The sequence below is a fragment of the Lupinus angustifolius genome, chromosome LG12 (assembly GCF_001865875.1).
Source record: "Lupinus angustifolius cultivar Tanjil chromosome LG12, LupAngTanjil_v1.0, whole genome shotgun sequence".
Taxonomy (NCBI): Eukaryota; Viridiplantae; Streptophyta; class Magnoliopsida; order Fabales; family Fabaceae; genus Lupinus; species Lupinus angustifolius.
In genome coordinates this window covers 7868587-7889777 of record NC_032020.1, presented here as the reverse complement: position 1 = coordinate 7889777, position 21191 = coordinate 7868587, and the positions used below count along the sequence as shown (strand labels likewise).

Sequence of the window (21191 nt, the reverse complement as noted above, 5' to 3'; positions counted from 1 at the left end):
TCAACATGTACCTTCCACACAACAAGGATCTTCTGTCTTAAAATCATTGTATCCCCGTGTCTCTGGTTAATCATGTTTTTCCAACTAATTAAAAATATTATTGTATTTTTTTTTAAAAAAAACTTTTTAATTATGTGCCACTCTTTTATTGGACCAGAATAGGAATAAAGATAGATGATCTAGATGATCTTTGTACATCTTTCACTCCAATTGATCTTTCAAACAATCTCTTTCTTTACCTTCGTTTTTAATCTTTGAACTTGTATATTAACCATGAAGTTTGAGAGCATACAAGGCTAGTAAGTTAAATACAGATGACCAACATGAAGCGGGGATAGCTCAGTTGGGAGAGCGTCAGACTGAAGATCTGAAGGTCACGTGTTCGATCCACGTTCACCGCATTTTTATGTTATTATAAGTTCAAATTTCTTTAATTTCTTTAATTAATTTAAGTCAACGAATTATCCACAGTTCAAGTTGCAGAAGTAGATGTGGTGTCATTGGCTTTTCCTGAAAGGATCTTGTAATGGAGAAAGACACTGAATCTAAATCTGTTAGAAGTGTTAGGTGGACCTGCGTAGTAGGCTTGGGTCTTTTAAATTTGGGCTTTTCCGAGGTATCAAAATGGGCGGGTTTGGACTACTCATTTTTCTTATTTTTTTAATTTTTTTTGAGGACTTTTAACTTGGTAATAAGTATTATGTAAAAATTTACAAAATAACTTATAATAAAAAATAGATAATAAATATTATGCTATGAACTTTGAATAAAAAATAAAGTAATGTCTAAACATAAATATTTATAAATGACAATAATGTTATAAAGTTAGGTATTATATTATTTTTTCCTATTTTACAGAATATCCTTTTAAGCTCAGTAACAACATAATGTATCAAATCAAATGATAAGACAATAAACCATATAGAAATTTTCTTTTCTTAATTGTGTATTTAATTAGATTTAACTTCTAAAACAAAAACATAATAAAGAAAATAATGTTTACAACCCAACTAAAATATAACATAATTGTTTACCATATATAACTTCACGCAATCATATTTAGTATAATAGTTCACAGTGAAATTTTTTATAGTATCCAAAGGTTAATATATTAAAGTCAAGTTACAAATTATATTGTGTTAGGAGTGAGAGTCCAATAGAAATGAAAGATTTAATGAATAACTTATATTAAAAATCATATAGGTGGAATTGACATCACGTCTTAGCTCAAACACAAAAGGCATTAGATCTACAAGTTTGGTTACATTGGGTATAACAAATGGGTTAAAAAGTTATACATTAATATCAAACGATATATATTTTTAAATAGATTAAATATGTTAAAATTTAAATAAATATTTTTTAGTTTATGCGGGTCGGTCAGCCACAGCCCGCTTAGGGCGGGTATGGGCTACAATTTATCATGCATATATTGTATGCCGACTTTTTAGCCCGAACCCGTTTAGGTAGCCCGTTTTGGCACCTCTATTGTATGTGAAGATAACCAATAAAATCTTGACAGCACATTAAAAATTTAATTTTAATTAAAATTTATTATCAATAATAGCACAAAACAAGAACAATACACTCATATTTAAATATGATGTGTTATATGTCTCTAGAACTTGATTTGAGATTAGAGAAATAGTTTTCATGTATTTTTACTTTCTAGTGTCAAATGTATATCAGAGTATCCTTCCCAATTCCCATATATGTTGACTCATTTAGTTGATGAGAAAAAAATATATATACTGACATTGTAAGAGTTTTTTGCGCTGTTATTGTGTCATTCATCTTTTATTTTCAATTATCATTGATTCTTAAATAAAAATAAAAGGTGAATGATACTGTAATATATTTACACAATTAGTGTATAAATTTTACATTCTTACTTGGAATGCTAGAGTGGTATATATTCACATATCTTGTGGTTTATTCTTTCTAGCCCCTTCCCTCAATTCACTTCCCAAGTATGCTACAAGGTACTTTTCTTTAATTAATTAAATTAAATATATTAGTCGAATCAAGTTCGCATCCGATCATCTCCATGATTTAGATAAGACATTGGGAAGAAGTAGAACCCGGTGTGGCATGGAGAAGTTGGAAGAGTTGATTAAATTTGCATAGTATATTATCTTTTTAATTATAGTAAATATATATTTTAGTTACTTATGTTTTTTAAATTTATCAGTTTAGTCTCTAAAAATAAAATAAAAAAGCAAAATGATTCCAATTTTTTTTAAAATATTGGTCAAATTATTCATTTTTATGATCAAATTAGTCTATCAATTGTTATAAAACATACTAAAAATGACTAATTTGACAATATTTTAAATTTATTGAGACCATTTTAGATTTTTCAAAATTTGAGGTACCAAATTCGTAAAATCGAAAAACATGAAGGATTGAAATGTGTATTTGTTGTTTTAAATATATATTTTTAACAATTTTTACATATACGAGTTGAAATAATAATTTCAAAGATGCGTTACTATAGTTATAAATCCAAATATTGACTTCCAATTCTCATTAGTGGTAGAGAATCATAGCGTTAATATTATATTACAGAAAAGTTCTAAAAGGATGTCATCAAGGACTCTGTGGCCCAATGGATAAGGCGCTGGTCTACGGAACCAGAGATTCTGGGTTCGATCCCCAGCAGAGTCGTTTTGGTTAAGTCTAGTAGACTTGGATTCAGAAATAAATTTTCATTATATGTAATTTAACAATAAGGTTGAGGCTAGTAGAGTTCTAAAGTTTAAACAATCCAATTTTTTTTGTTTATTTCAAAATTAAATAAATATTTGTATTTTTTTCTTCCATCATATTCCAATAATCTCAGTTCATATTCAACACCAACTTAATCTTAATGAGAAATGGTAGAAATAGGAGGAAGGAAAATAATAATTTAGCTTCATAAATACCGATTAGTTTATCTTACCGCTTCAATAAAATATAATAATTTAATTTTTTATATCATTGAAAAGTAAACTATTTATTTTATTCACAAAAGGAGTAAAAAAAATATGGATCCATTATAAAAAAAATTATGATTTTGGAATTAAAACTTTCAAATTTGATATCTTTTATGATTAACAAATTTAATCTCATAATATAATTCCAGATCAAAAAAGATATATTACATATATATTGACACATATAAATGGATGAAATCTTATATTAAATGCAAATTGGATTTAGATTGAAGAAAGAAATATATATCCAAATGATTATTGAAATTTCAAATCCAATATAATCATGTATATCTTAAAACATGTATGTAATACTATATATATACATTTTCGCACATTAACATAGTAAATAAATATATAATTTTAAGCATTAACTATAACCATTATATATATAATAACTTTAATGAGTAATTCCAAACATCACAACAACCTCAAGTTCAAAACAATTACATATGTATATTTTAATTAAAAATAAATACAAGGCCATGAATTCCAAATTGTATATGTATAAAATAAAAAAACACATCTTGACACATATATACCTTATATATATACTTTAACAAATTGCAAAATTATAAAATGACAAAAGTCAATGTCTAACATTAAGGATTAGTGCACATATAATATATATATATATATATATATATACTGTAATGTTCATGCACATATCTGATTATATACTTCAACACACGTTGGAAGGATTTATAAAACAAATTACTCATCATTCAAATAAGCGGAAGCGGATAAAAGTTATCCTCATTATTCCTAAATACTCGATTTTCATAACCAATAGCGGAAGCATACAAATCCCCAAATTTAAAATTTAGGGTTTACAAAAAATTGAGGAAAAAACATCTTTAATGGAGAACTATAAAATTCAGAACCTAAAGCTCCGATACCACTTGTTAGATATTTCTTTATGATTGGTGAAATACCAATCCTAGGATCTTGAATATCATGATTCTCACACATATATAAGAAACAAGGATGTAAAGTCCTATCTGAATCCATGTTTTCAGATCTACTCCATTGATATAACTTTTGAGAGAGAGTTTTGGTATGATGGTCTTCCTCAATCAAATTCTGAATTCCTTTTGGGACCTTCGTTTTCTCTCTGATGGGGAGAGGTGAAAACTATTTGTGATTTCGTGTATTGGAGACCATAATCGTTCGTTGTGTATTAACTTATAAGGTTCTCATTATCCCCTGTAGGCAAACCATTTGGGTATCCACTCATTAAGTTCATATTCATTATCACTTTTAGAACTCCTATGAGTAATGAGAAATTAGATCACTTGTTTTGTAACCCAAAATAAATAGTTGATATAATTGTATTAAATCTATAATGTCCACCTTAATTAGAAATTATGACTTTCTAACAATTAAACCTATGAGTTTATCCACTTATAAAGCCTTCAAATTACCAATTACTCATATTTATCGGAGTTCTCAAATCTCAACCACATCTAACTTGGGTGCACATCTATTATCATATAAGTTGTGTCACTACATGCGCCATCAGTTGTGATTGGTTAGAAAAATAGTTAATTATTAATTTTTTTAATTTAAATACATTTTTTAATAAATCAGAAGTTGATAATACATTTTCTAAAGTTTTTAATCAATCACAAGTTTAATCAATCACAAGTTGATAATACATTTTCTAAAATAAAAACCATTTAGTTGAGTTTGATTCAACATAACCTTAATTCAAAACATATATTATTTATATCTATGTATAAATACATATATTCATTATAGCTTATTGATAACATTGCATCATTTTCATCATAATGATTGTATTTCGAATTCTAGTGATGGTCCTTTTGAATTTTCCATAAAAAAATATTACCATTTTATACATGATTAAAAATGGCAGGGCAAGCTGTCCAAACAGAAACAATGCTTCAACAATTGCAATCACTTAATAATGTAATCAGCCACCAACCAATGCAACAAACCATAAGTATTGCAACTATTTAAACAAACAAGTCAAGTAATATATACAAAACAAGGCATGCTTACATAATAGACTCATTACAAGATACCTAGCACAACAACAATTTCTAGTCTTTGGACAGAGAAACTAATTTGTAAGTCGTACTCTCAATGTAATGATCAAATATTAACAATTAGTTTTGTCAAACAATAGCCTTTCTTTGGACCGACTATTATTCACATGACAAAAATCTTTAGAATTGTTACTTATTATCATCACATGTATGTTATTACTTGGTCAAATTGTGTTTTCCATTGGACCGAACACAATTCGCATAAATAATCTCATACCCATTTGTGTAATTTTAATCAATTTTTACAATAGAGGTTACTTTTGTAACATATTTCATCAATTAATTCAAAATAATTTCCACAAAAAAAAGAAAACAATATGGGTCCATTATAAAAAAAATTATGATTTTGGAATTAAAACTTTCAAATTTGATATCTTTTATGATTAACAAATTTAATCTCATAATACAATTCCAGATCAAAAAAGATATATTACATATATATCGACACATAAAAATGGATGAAATCTTATATTAAATGCAAATTGGATTCGAATTGAAGAAAGAAATATAAATGCAAATGATTATTGAAATTTCAAATCCAATATAGTCACGTATATCTTAAAACATATATGTAACACTATATATATACATTTTCGCACATTAACATAGTAAATACATATATAATTTTAAGCATTAACTCTAACCATTATATATATATATATTAACTTTAATCAGTAATTCCAAACATCACAACAACCTCAAGTTCAAAACAATTACATATGTATATATGTATATTTTAATTCACAATATATACAAGGCCATGAATTTCAAATTGTATATGTATAAAATAAAAAACACATCTTGACACAGATATACCTTATACATATACTTTAACAAATTGCAAAATTGTAAAGTGACAAAAGTGAATGTCTAACAATATGGATTAGTGCACATATAATATATATATATATATATATATATAATCTGAATATATACTTCATCACACGTTGGAATGATTTATAATACAAATTACTCATAATTCAAATAAGCGGAAGCGAATAAAAGTTATCCTCATTATTCATAAATACTCGATTTTCATAACCAATAGCGGAAGCATACAAATCCCCAAATTTAAAATTTAGGGTTTACAAAAAATTGAGGAAAAAACATCTTTAATGGAGAACTATAAAATTCAGAACCTGAAGCTCTGATACCACTTGCTAGATATTTTTTTATGATTGGTGAAATATCATTCCTAGGATCTTGAATATCATGATTCTCACACATATATATAAAACAAGGATGTAAAGTCATATATGAATCCATGTTTTCAGATCTACTCCTTTGATATAACTTTTGAGAGAGAGTTTTGGTATGATGGTCATCCTCAATCAAATTCTGAATTCCTTTTGGGACATTCGTTTTCTCTCTGATGGGGAGAGGTGAAAACTATTTGTAATTTGATGTATTGTAGACCATAATCGTTAATTATGTATTAACTTATAGGGTTCCCATTATCCCTTGTAGGCAAACCATTTGGGTATCCACTCATTAAGTCCATATTCATTATCACTTTTAGAACTCCTATGAGTAATGAGAAATTAGATCACTTGTTTTGCAACCCAAAATAAATAGTTGATATAATTGTATTAAATTTATAATGTCCACCTTAATTAGAAATTATGAATTTCTAACAATTAAATCTCTGAGTTTATCCACTTATAAAGCCTTCAAATTACCAATTACTCATATTTATCGGAGTTCTCAAATCTCAACCACATCTAACTTGGGTGCACATCTATTATCCTATAAGTTGTGTCACTACATGCGCCATCAGTTGTGATTGGTTATACAAATGGTTAATTATTACTTTTTAAATTTAAATACATTTTTTTAGTCAATCACAAATTGATAATACATACACTGACACAACTTGTAAGACAACTTATATGCTCTCATCTAACTCACTTGGAATTCAAAAAAATCATTCCCTCAAGTTAAATTAATTACAAACTATCACTTCCCCACAAGTGGAAGCATTTAACATATTTGAGAATGTTAGTAGTATCATGACTTGATTAAACACCTGAGTGCTTTCCAACTCCACATTGGAGTGCTTCTCTACTAAGCTACATGCTCTTGTTTATAACTATTGAAAATGATGATATTATATATAACATCGTCATTATTCTACCTAAAAAATTTCTATTAGTTAAAATTATCAATATGTAGAATTATAACAAATAATTGTTGAGATTTTCGTATAAGAACATATATTTTGAATTTTAAAAAAATTCAAAAACATATTCATATTGACATTATAAAAGTTGTATCACTATCATCCCCAAGGGAATGTGTCATATATCCTCCACATACCACTAGGAAGGCTTTAAACACAAGAAAACCAAACACATCAAACCATAATCTTCAATTTCCACATTAATACTCGATCAATCCAAATGATTGAGCTAATATCTTTTGTTAGGATCGGGAAAGCCCAAAAACAAGATAAAGATACAAACAAAAGTCATAATAATAAATTAGAACCATAATAGTTGGACATGAGATCAGTCTTGATCTAAAACCTTAAGCCTTTATTTTTATAACTTCATCCACTTACAAGACCTTCAAAATATTCACTACTAAACTTCTCAATCACATATAACTCGCACTTGGAATTCCAAAGCAAATTGTTTTAAGTAATAGTGTTTCATACCTATTCATAAATAACTTTTCTAATCCAAACAAAAGACAATCAACGAAATTGCTAAGGAAAGAAATTGACAAAATTCAATAGTGATAAAATAAAATATGGTCTGTGTTCCAAGGTATCAAAATAAAGAGAACAAAACCGCTTTGCTTTCTCTTTTTATAGAGTAAGCATGAGGGGGTTGTGTAGCAAACTATAGCTGAAATAAAAGATCGGATATCAATCATGAGGCAATGACAATCTCCCACCATTGAGTGTACTTTACGAAACATAGAAAATAGGTCAAGAAGAAATAATATCTTAGAATAGAATTGAAAAGTTTATTGAGTCCAACTTCCAACTTGAATGACTGAAAGTGCCTAAAGGGTAAAGCAAGGGCACTGTTGAGGCTTAGAAATCTATAGAGACTTTCTTATCCATACCACAGGCTATACAAGGTGGTATATTGAATGAGTGCATATCCTCTCCATTACTAGAGAAGATGGTGCCATGTGACACTAATTTTTTAAAAATCAATTGTTTTATTTATTTAAGAATTAAGTAATATAAAAATTTGTCAGTTCATATTCAACACCAACCCAATCTCAATGAGAAACGGTAGAATTAATAGGGAGAAAAATAATAATAGAGCTTCATAAATACTGATTAATTTATCTCACCGCTTCAATAAAATATAATTTTTTTAATTTTTTATATATCATTGAAAACTAAACTATTTACTTTATTCACAAAAGAGAGTAAACTTATTGCTCTTTAAACAATAAAATATTAATTACCTTGAATTCTTCGCCAAAAGGTGGAAACAGGTCATCATACATTGGTTTAAATAGGCCTGATCTGTTTAACATATTACAACTCAAGTCTAACCTATTTCTTTTTTTAATTTATTCCAGCCTAAGTTTTTTTGGTACTATCAAAGATATCTCTCACCTTTTTGGGTAAGAAACTAATCTATTTAGGTGTTCGTGGATGTCTCTTCTAACAAATGTCGATCCCAAGAATCGAACCCTCGATCTTGAGGATCTAATGAGGCCTTACATTACTAGACCAACATCTTGTTAGTTTTTGAGTCTAAGTTAGGCATATTTAAATATGTAGCATGACTTATTAACATATTTAAAAGTTCAGTATAATCTAAGATATTTAAATAGGTCAATAGACTATTAAGTAGACTAATAAATGTACCTTTAAATATGTTAATCTTAATTGACAAATCTAACATCCCAATTTTTCAATGTCAAATTGCCTATATGATTTATATATTTTATATATGTTATTAAATTTATTAATATAAATATAAAAAAATATATATGGGTCAATCTCTTAGGCATTTGAAGAAGTACGTGTCTAACCTATTTAGGTTAAATAAGATTTTTGAGAAGTCTGAGTCTCACATACTTATTAAAAATGTTTTTGGCCTAACCTATTATAAGTAAGGTAATAGGTCTAAGATAGGTGGTATCCCAATTTTCCATCCTTATATGAAATGTTTTCATTTTTTTCTTCATATTTTGCATATTTATTTGAGTCGTTTGCTTTTAAGCACAACATCATTACTTTTAATTTTCTCAATAAACATTGAATCACATTAAATCTTACTTTAAAAAAAAATATTATTACTATATTCAAAGACAATATGTGAAGTAATAATGATAATTTACTATGATAATTGTCTTTCATAATAATAAAGCAAAAATAACAATAATAATAAATATTTAAAAAATTTAATTGACACATTTTCATTGACACAAAACAATATATAGAATATAATCTAGGAGAAAAAATATTTCTTCTGATTATCATATGTTCTTATATATATATTGGGGCAAAAGCATTCTACGGAAACACTTGATCTCAAGGCCTCGCTTATTATTCCTAAACTATTTTGTGGAGTTTTCCTCTAAAGACGCCAGGTATTGTTTTCCAGCGATTTTGTACGTATTTTGTTGATGTTGCTAAATTCAGTTTCACGTAAAAGGTAGGCTTAAAATTTTGTTTTGATACAACCATATTGATGTACTTATCAAATTATTTTCTAGCCTTGTGATTGCGGATTTGAGTTGAAGTCTAGAAAACAATATTTTTTCCTTGTGGGGTAAAGCTTTCTGTTTATGTTCTTCTCCAACTTTACTAAATAGAAGTATCGTGTATCGAGCCGCCATTTGTTTAAATGTTTATGAATTTCAAAAAGAATACCCTAATCCCAATCCAAGGTAAAAGAGTGAATTACCCTAGCTAGCCTATCTTTTTTCTTGATTGTGATGGGTGTTCTTATTTCTCATATTTTCAACAACTCTCCAAGCATTAGTTTTCCTAATTATAAGTAAGGCATACTCGATCTAAAGCTCAATTTTAAATTTTGGCCAAATTTTCTTTCTCTTAATTTTTAAATCCATATTTTATTACTATTAATTATTGTATCTCCTTTAGATTGTTATTTTCATATTTGATTTAGCACGCCAATTTCATATAAATTTAATATTTTCCTTTTCCTTTTTAAGGTGATCTGATGGAGAATGATTCAAATAAAATTGTGTCAAGAATTCAAGATGGAGTCATATCTAGAAGGAACGTCTATCTTGGTTTGCATCTTGAAATTCTTTATGCAGAAGACATTGACAATCCTAGCATTTACCCTAATGTTTTCAACAGAGAATATCGTTTAGTTGTTTGAGTTGACCCTAATGAAGAGTTCTCTACTGTACCAATTGAGGGTTTATTGAACCCTGTGTGGAATGCAACTGGTGTTATCTTGTTGAAGAAGTTCCCTGGATATCATACTTTCCTCAATGTAGAGGTTTTGAGGGTAAATTCTATGAATGACCCAGGAACTTCAAGTGGTGTAGTCATTATTGGGAAGGTTAAGATACCCTTGCCTAGGGTACTCTATGGTGAAAAAATTGGGCGTTTTGAATTGGTGAGGGAAATGGGTGAAGGATTCAAGTTTGAAGGCCACATTCATTTGTCTATGAAACTTAGGAAGTATATTTATGTTTGAGTATGATATGCTAATATTAAGAGTTTTCTAATGCTCTCAACTTACATATGAATTTTGTAATGTTTAATGGATCAATGTTATGTCTTTCTTTTATCATGTGTTATATACTTTGTGGGATATTGTTAAACCAAATGTTTGCTTGGGTATAAGCTCTTTACTAACTTTGTTTTCTCGATAGAAGCTTTTGTATGGAAGTATTTACCTTAAAACACTCTAGCATAAGCATATTAATTCATGATGAAAGGTGGATCTTAGGGGTGAGCATCGGCTGGGTTGGGACGGGTTAAGGCTTGTCCTTACTTGGCCCTAAAGGTTAGTCGGGTCATTTTTTGAACCTAAACTCGGCTCTAGACCCGAAGCTAACCCGACCCTGAATGTTGATCGGGTCAGCCTTTAAACCCGACCCTAGACCTGATTAAATATAATGCATACTCATTTTAGGTAAGGACTTCTCAATATTATTTATTTATTATGAATATGTAATTTGACATATAAAATGATATATGTATATATATATATATTATTAATCATGTGTATATGATGACAAAATTAAATAACCAATGATACTTTCGACCAAAAGAGTATCATTCCTTTAGATACATTTGAGTATAAACACATACAAAAATGATGAGTTAATGATCATGGGCAGGATGGGTTGGGTCATGTTTGGTCTCCACCCGACCCTAAATATTGACCAAATCTATTTTTTGAACTCGAACTCGACCCTAGTCTCAATCCTATTCAGACTTAATCATGATCGTGCCGTATCGGTTGAGCGGATAGGGTTGAGTCTTGCTTACCCCAAGTGGATCTTATAAATACTTTTATGTACTTTAAGTGTAATTCTCTTTTCCCTATTAGTGAAGGGAGTAGGTGTATATGGTTACATGTGGCACACATAATTTTTTAACGATGCAAATTTTAATTATTTTTTAAGAAAATAATAATAAAAATTATTAAACTTTATTTCACCCTCATATTTCAATACTCAATGGTTCAATACCGGATAATATTTTAGCCCGTCTAAAAGTGGCTGGTGTTATGTGTATCATACTTCTAATTATTTGGATGATATATGGATTGATTTTGCTCCTATATGTGAAGCTCTCCCATTTGTAAACAATCATGATGCTGATAAACAAGTTTATGATGTGTTCAAATTCTCTACCCTGTCATGGTCACAAAATTCAGCAACACAACTTCTTGAGTCATCCATAACTACAATTCATCTAGTTTATTTATATGGGCAATAATGGACTATGACTATTAGGTTAATGATGTTATAGTGTGGACTAATTCTTACCTAGTTAAATATTCTTTTGAGTGGCTTTTAGAGAAGGTTGATGATGGGTTGATTTATTATCAAGGCAAATAATCCAAACAAAAAGTCTAATTTATCCATGGCTCAGAGTCCCTTTATCCAAGACCAAAAAATGTGGCTTTATGTCTCCATATCCAAGACCCAAAATGTCATCAACTAGGAGAGGTTTTAATTATTTCTCTCTCATATTTAATGTGCAGATGCTCACACCTAGTACATAAAAAATTTCAAGTATCCAAAATTTAATTATTTTTAAATAAAATAATATTAAAAAGAGTAAATTATACTGACACCCATGACTTTTTATAAAATTATACAAACCACCTCTCGCTTTTTTACACCTATACAACACAAACTCCTAATTTTTATATTTTCATTACACTAATCACCTATACATGAGAAATAAGTGTAATATTTTAAACAAAAAATATGATAAATACAATTAAGTTAAATGAAACATGGTATATTATGTAGACAAGTCCAAATAATATATGAGTCAATATCTCTTTATTATTTGTGGTTCGTTATGATATAGTATAAGAGCGATTTAAACAATATCTCTTTAGAATTGTTGATGCATTATGTAACCAAAAATAATAAAGATACATTAATTTTTATATTATTTGGACTTAGCATCCATAATATACTAAGTTTTGTTTAACTTAATTGCATTTATCACATTTTTTGTTTAAAAGATTACACTTATTTTTCATGCAAGAGTGGTCAGTGTAATGAAAGTATAAACATTAGGGAGTCATGTAGGTGTAAAAAAGTGATGGGTAATTCATATAATTCCACTAAAACTTAGAGTTTCAGTATAATTTACTCTTTTTAATATTATTATTTAAAAATAATTAAATGTTGGACAATTGCAATTTTTTATGTGTTAGGTTTGAGCATCTTCATATTAAATATGAGAGAGAATAGTAATTAAAATCTCTCCTAGTTGATGACATTTTGGGTATTGGATAAGGAGACTCACACACATTTTTTGGTCTTGGATAAAGAGACTCAGCCACATTTTTTGGTATTGGATAAAGAGACTCAGTCACATGTTTTGGTCTTGGATAAAGAGACTCTGAGCCATGGATAAATGAGACTTTTGTTTGGATTATTTGCCATTATAACCTTCACACAAATGAAATTAGTAACTCTTTATATTTAATTTTCTAATGTAATTGATAAGTATAAATTCTAAATAATTACATTCTTCTATTAAAATTTAATTTTCCAACAATAGATAATATTGTCTCTGGAACATGTATTCAATTAAAGTTAATACTTATTCTTACTGTATAAGATTCAAGGCAATCATTTAATTACCCTTATACACTAATACTATAAGAATTTTTTATATTGTCATAATAAATATACATAAGAATTTTTTATATTGTGATTATATTATTCATTATTTATATTTAACTATCATTATTCATAATATATATACTATATATAAAGGGAAAACATGGTGTAACTACCATCATGATATAAATTTTGTTTTCCTGTCGCCAACCTATTAACCACTCCCACACCATAATTTGACTATTAAAATAAATAAAAAATATAATATAAAGTGCTCCTAGTAAAAATTACAATATAAAGTACATTTAATATAAAAAATATTCTACTTCACCAAAATAAAATATATAAATTTCAATATTTGATACCAAAATTTAAAAATATGGGTTGTTAGGCATGAAGTGTTTGTCACCATACTAGCTTATAATAAAAGTAATACAAATGAATAATTGATAATATAATAATTATACAAAAATTTTCACACTAACACTATGTAGATTACACTTATAGTTTTAAACATATTTCTCACAAAATATGATTTATGTGTTGAAATCTTCATTTTAATATATTATTTATAGAATCCAAATATTGATTTCCTAATTCTCATTATTGAAAGATGGAAGTTATATTTAAATATACTCATTTTCTTCCCTAAAATTTTGCACATGTATCAGTTTGGTCTATTAAATTTTTTACATATACTAATTTGGTCCCTCAAAAATTAAAATACAAAAAATGATCCATTAAAATATTAAATATGTATCAAATTATTCATTTTGAGCATATTTTATGATATCTTCTAAGGTTATTTTAACTTACATTTGTGATCATTTTGTGCTAATTTGGATTATACTTTTCTAGGAATAATTGGTACTATTTGGGGCTAAATAACCTATAATTTTAAGACGGTAACATCAAGGACTGTGGCCCAATGGATAAGGTGCTGGTCTATGGAACCAGAGATTTCGGGTTCTATCCCCAGCAGAGTTGTTTTGTATCATTATTTTCTACTTATTATATCTTCTTCATAAATAAATTTTCATTATATTTACTTTAACAATAAGGTTGAGGCTAGTAGACTTCTAAAGTTCTGATCCTCAAAATTACACTTCCTTACCATAGGTTATACAAGGTGGTATATTGAACGAGTACATATCCTCTCTATTACCGAAGAAGATAATGACATGTGACAGTAATTTTTAACAATCCAATTTTTTGTTTATTTTGAAATTAAATATTTGTATTTTTTTCTCCCCTCATATTCCAATAATCTCAGTTCATATTCAACACCAACTCAATCTTAATGAGAAATGGTAGAACTAGGAGGGAGGAAAATAATAATTTAGCTTCATAAATACCGATTAATTTATCTTACCGCTTCAATAAAATATAATATTTTTTATATCATTGAAAAGTAAACTATTTATTTTATTCAAAAAAGGAGTAAAATCTCATTCCTTTTTAAACAATGAAATGTTAATCATCATTAATTCTTCGTCAAAAACGTGGAAACATGCTAGTCATTGGTTTAAATTGGCGTGACATGTTTAAGATATTATAACCCAAGTCTAACCTATTTCATTTTTGAAGTTTTTTCAACCTAAGTTTGACATGTTTAAAAATGTAACATAACTTATTAGCATATCTAAAGTCTAGTATAATCTAATATATTTAAATAGGTCAATACACTCTTAAGTAAACTAATAGGTCTACCTTTAAATACGTTTGTCTTAATTAATAAATCTAACATCTCAATTTTCCAATGTCAAATTGTTAGTGAGATTTATATATTCTTATATACTTATGCATATATTATATAAAATAATTAATTTAAATATAAAAAAATTATATAGGTCAATCTGTTAGGTTTTTTAAGAAGTACATGTCTAACATATTTAGGTTAAATAAGATTTATGAGAAGTAGAGTCTCAGATATTTATTAAAAATATTTGGTCTAACCTATTATAAGTCAAGTACTAGGTCTCATAGATAGTATAACCTGTTCCCACCCTTAGATGAAATGTTTTTAAATTTTTCTTCATATTTTGCATATTTAGTTGAGCTGTTTGTTTTAAGTGTGATATCATTCTTTTAATTTTCCAATAAATATTGAATCACATTAAATCTTACTTCTTTAAAAAAATATTATTATTATTATATTTAAAGTCAACATGTAAAATAATAATAGGAATTATGATAATTGTGTGTTATAATAATGAAGCAAAAATAACAATAATAAATAAATATTTAAAAAATTTAATTGACACATTTTCATTGACACAAAAGAGTATATGGAATACAAGAAAAAGATGTATATATATACTATATAAAAATGGGAAATATGGTGTAACTTTTACCATGGTGTAATTTTCACTCTCTATTTTATCTTTCCATTATTTAATTTTTACAAAAAATCATTGTATCATAATTAACCATCACCAACACATTAATTAATCACATCTCTCACCTTATACTAAATATTATCATAAACACACAAAAATTATAATATAAAGTACACCAAATACAACAAATATATTCTAATTATAAAAAATTAAATATATAGTACCATAGAATATTGATCGACAAACATAAAGTACATGTACACACTAGTAATAATAATGTATGAGTTTTATATGTTTATTGTTTATATATATATATATAAAACAATAAACATAAAAAATTATATATATATGAGGGATCTGTTTACACCCAAATTAAGTTACACTAATTACATTCAATCTTAGTCATTCATTTTCTTAAATCTATCAGACCAAAATGACCGAGTGCAATAAGCGATGAGAGAGAAAACAAGAAATCTTAAATAACTTTTAGTTTTCACAAATTTGGTCTCTTGGATTTAAGAAAATGAATGATTGAGACTGAGTGTAACTAATATAACTTAACTCTCTCCTCATATATATATATATATATATATATATATATAACTCAAGTTCGGCTTGTTTATTTAACGAGTTCAACTTCCAGCTCAGGTTCGACTCATTTGGTTTTTGAACCAAGTTTATTGAGCGAAATAATAAATCGAGTTTTGAAGGAGTACCGAGTTAGCTTGATTCATTATCAATCTTCCTTCCTACCATGGTAGAGAAGCTCGAACCCATCTAATCTAACTTTGTTACCAGACAGGAGTAGATCTAGGAAACCATATACACTTTCTTTCTTCTTGTTCCTATTTCCTTTAATCGTTTTCTTACATAAATCACTTCTATCTTAGAAGTGTGTTAGGATTAGCTGACTCCAAAAGCCCTTAAAATCTACAAAAAATAATTAAGAATTGGGAGAATGAAAATTGACACTTCGTCTTGATCCAAAATTTTATGGTATTAATGTTAGATATTTCTTTATGATTGGTGAAATACCAACCATATGATCTTGAATATCGCGATTCTCACACATATATAAAACAAGGATATAAAGTCATATTTGAATCTATGTTCTGTGATTTACTCATTTGATATACCTTTTGAGAGAGAGTTTTGGTATGATGGTCTTCCTCAACCAAATCATGAATTCCTTTTGGGACCTTAGTTTTCTCTTTGATGTGGAGAGGTAAAAACTATTTGTGATTTGGTATATTATGGATCATAACCGTTCCTTATGTGTTAACTTATATGGTTCTCATTATCCCCTATAGGCCAATCATTTGAGTATCCACTCATTAAGCCCATATTCATTATCACTTTTAGAAGTCCTATGAGTAGTGAGAAATTAGATCACTTGTTTTGTAACCTAAAATAAATAGTTGATATAATTGTATTAAATATAGTCTACCTTAATTAGAAATTATGAATTTCTAACAATTAAATCTATGAGTTTATTCACTTATAAAGCTTCAAATTACCAATTACTCATATTTATCGGAGTTCTCAAATCTCAACCACATCTAACTTGGGTGCACATCTATTATCCTATAAGTTGTGTCACTACATGTGCCATCAGTTGTGATTGGTTATAAAAATGGTTAATTATTAATTTTTTAATTTAAATACACTTTTTTAGTCAATCACAAGTTGATTATACATACACTGACACAACTTGTAAGACAACATATATGCTCTCATCTAACTCACTTGGAATTCAAAAAAATCATTCCCTCAAGTTAAATTCATTACAAACTATCACTTCCCCACAAGTGGAAGCATTTAACATATTTGAGAATGTTAGTAGTATCATGACTTGATTAAACACCTGAGTGCTTTCCAACTCCACATTGGAGTGCTTCTCTACTAAGCTACATGCTCTTGTTTATAACTATTGAAAATGATGATATTATATATAACATCGTCATTATTCTACCTAAAAAATTTCTATTAGTTAAAATTATCAATATGTAGAATTATAACAAGTAATTGTTGAGATTTTCGTACAAGAACATATATTTTGAATTTTAAAAAAAATCAAAAACATATTCATATTGACATTATAAAAGTTGTATCACTATCATCCCCAAGGGAATGTGTCATATATCCTCCACATACCACTAGGAAGGCTTTAAACACAAGAAAACCAAACATATCAAACCATAATCTTCTATTTTCACATTAATACTCGATCAATCCAAATGATTGAGCTAATATCCTTTGTTGGGATCGGGAAAGCCCAAAAACAAGATAAAGATACAAACAAAAGTCATAATAATAAATTAGATCCATAATAGTTGGACATGAGAGCAGTCTTGATCTAAAACCTTAAGCCTTTATTTTTATAACTTCATCCACCTACAAGACCTTCAAAATATACACTACTAAACTTCTCAATCACATATAACTCGCACTTGGAATTCCAAAACAAAGTGTTTTAAGTAATAGTGTTTCATACCTATTCATAAATAACTTTTCTAATCCAAACAAAAGACAATCAACGAAATTGCTAAGGAAAGAAATTGACAAAATTCAATAGTGATAAAATAAAATATGGTTTCTGTTCCAAGGTATAAAAAATAAAGAGAACAAAACCGCTTTGCTTTCTCTTTTTATAGAGTAAGCATGAGGGGTTGTGTAGCAAACTATAGATGAAATAAAAGATTGGATATCAATCATGAGGCCTAAAGGGTAAAGCAAGGGCATTGATGAGGCTTTTAGAAATAATATCTTAGAATAGAATTGAAAAGTTTATTGAGTCCAACTTCCAACTTGAATGAATGAAAGTGCCTAAAGGGTAAAGCAAGGGCATTGTTGAGGCTTAGAAATCTATAGAGACTTTCTTATCCTTACCACAGGCTATACAATGTGGTATATTGAATGAGTGCATATCCTCTCTATTACAAGAGAAGATGGTGCCATGTGACACTATTTTTTAAAAAATCAATTTATTTATTTATTTAAGAATTAAGTAATATAAAAATTTGTCAGTTCATATTCAACACCAACCCAATCTCAACGAGAAACGGTAGAATTAATAGGGAGAAAAATAATAATGGAGCTTCATAAATACTGATTAATTTATCTTTCCGCTTCAATAAAATGTAATTTTTTTAATTTTTTATATATCATTGAAAACTAAACTATTTACTTTATTCACAAAAGAGAGTAAACTTATTGCTCTTTAAACAATAAATTATTAATTACCTTGAATTCTTCACCAAAAGGTAGAAACAGGTCATCATACATTGGTTTAAATAGGTCTGACCTGTTTAACATATTACAACTCAAGTCTAACCTATTTATTTTTTTCAAGTTTTTCCAGCCTAAGTTTTTTTTGGTACTATCAAGGGTATCTCTCACCTTTTTGGGAAAGGAACTAATCTATTTAGGTGTTCGTGGATGTCTCTTCTAACAAATGTCGATCCCAAGAATCGAACCCTCGATCTTGAGGATCTAGTGGGGCCTTACACTACTAGACCAACATCTTGTGAGTTTTTGAGTCTAAGTTAGGCATATTTAAAAATGTAGCATGACTTATTAACATATTTAAAAGTTCAGTATAATCTAAGATATTTAAAGAGGTCAATAGATTGTTAAGTAGACTAATAGATGTACCTTTAAATATGTTAGTCTTAATTGACAAATCTAACATCCCAATTTTTCAATGTCAAATTACCTATATGATTTATATATTTTATATATGTTATATAAATTTATTAATATAAATATTAAAAAAACTATATTGGTCAATGTATTAGGCTTTTTAAGAAGTACGTGTCTAACCTATTTAGGTTAAATAAGATTTTTGAGAAGTCTGAGTCTCACATACTTATTAAAAATGTTTTTGGCCTAACCTATTATAAGTAAGGTAATAGGTCTCAGATAGGTGGTATCCCAATTTTCCATCCTTATATGAAAAGTTTTCATTTTTTTCTTCATATTTTGCATATTTATTTGAGTTGTTTGCTTTTAAGTGCAACATCATTACTTTTGTTTTTTTCAATAAACATTAAATCACATTAAATCTTACTTTTAGAAAAAAATATTATTACTATATTCAAAGACAATATGTGAAGTAATAATGATAATTTACTATGATAATTGTCTTTCATAATAATAAAGCAAAAATAACAATAATAATAAATATTTAAAAAAATTAATTGATACATTTTCATTGATACAAAACAATATATAGAATATAATCTAGGAAAAAAATATTTCTTCTGATTATCATATGTTCTTATATATATTGGGGCAAAAGGATTCTACGGAAACACTTGATCTCAAGGTCTCACTTATTATTCCTAGACTACTTTGTGGAGTTTTCCTCTAAAGATGCTAGGTATTGTTTTCCAGCGATTTTGTACGTATTTTGTTGATGTTGCTAAATTCAGTTTCACGTAAAAGGTAGGCTTAAAATTTTGTTTTGATACAACCATATTGATTTACTTATCAAATTATTTTCTAGCCTTGTGATTGTGGATTTGAGTTGAAGTCTAGAAAACTATATTTTTTCCTTGTGGGGTAAAGCTTTCTGTTTATGTTCTTCTCCAACTTTACTAAATAGAAGTATCGTGTATCGAGCCGCCATTTGTTTAAATGTTTATGAATTTCAAAAAGAATACCCTAATCCCAATCCAAGGTAAAAGAGTGAATTACCCTAGCTAGCCTATCTTTTTTCTTGATTGTGATGGGTGTTCTTATTTCTCATATTTTCAACAACTCTCCAAGCATTAGTTTTCCTAATTATAAGTAAGGCATACTCGATCTAAAGCTCAATTTTAAATTTTGGCCAAACTTTCTTTCTCTTAATTTTTAAATCCATATTTTATTACTATTAATTATTGTATCTCCTTTAGATTGTTATTTTCATATTTGATTTAGCACGCCAATTTCATATAAATTTAATATTTTCCTTTTCCTTTTTAAGGTGATCTGATGGAGAATGATTCAAATAGAATTGTGTCAAGAATTCAAGATGGAGTCATATCTAGAAGGAATGTCTATCTTGGTTTGCATCTTGAAATTCTTTATGCAGAAGACATTGACAATCCTAGCATTTACCCTAATGTTTTCAACAGAGAATATCGTTTAGTTGTTTGGGTTGACCCTAATGAAGAGTTCTCTACTATACCAGTTGAGGGTTTATTGAACCCTGTGTGGAATGCAACTGGTGTTATCTTGTTGAAGAAGTTCCCTGGATATCATACTTTCCTCAATGTAGAGGTTTTGAGGGTAAATTCTATGAATGACCCAGGAACTTCAAGTGGTGTAGTCATTATTGGGAAGGTTAAGATACCCTTGCCTAGGGTACTCTATGGTGAAAAAATTGGGCGTTTTGAATTGGTGAGGGAAATGGGTGAAGGATTCAAGTTTGAAGGCCACATTCATTTGTCTATGAAACTTAGGAAGTATATTTATGTTTGAGTATGATATGCTAATATTAAGAGTTTTCTAATGCTCTCAACTTACATATGAATTTTGTAATGTTTAATGGA

At 28.0% G+C, this 21191-nt stretch overlaps 1 protein-coding gene and 2 non-coding genes across 3 annotated transcripts; all 3 read left to right on the top strand.

Moving 5' to 3' along the window:
- Positions 329-401, top strand: TRNAF-GAA. Its single transcript has one exon. It is a non-coding gene; the product is annotated as a tRNA-Phe (tRNA).
- On the top strand, positions 2595-2667 carry TRNAR-ACG. The gene has a single exon. It is a non-coding gene; the product is annotated as a tRNA-Arg (tRNA).
- Positions 19982-21191, top strand: LOC109362088. The gene is made up of 2 exons (XM_019607657.1): positions 19982-20035; positions 20624-21191. The coding sequence occupies exons 1-2, from the start codon at positions 20029-20031 to the stop codon at positions 21118-21120; spliced, it is 504 nt and encodes a 167-aa protein (XP_019463202.1). The 5' UTR covers positions 19982-20028; the 3' UTR covers positions 21121-21191.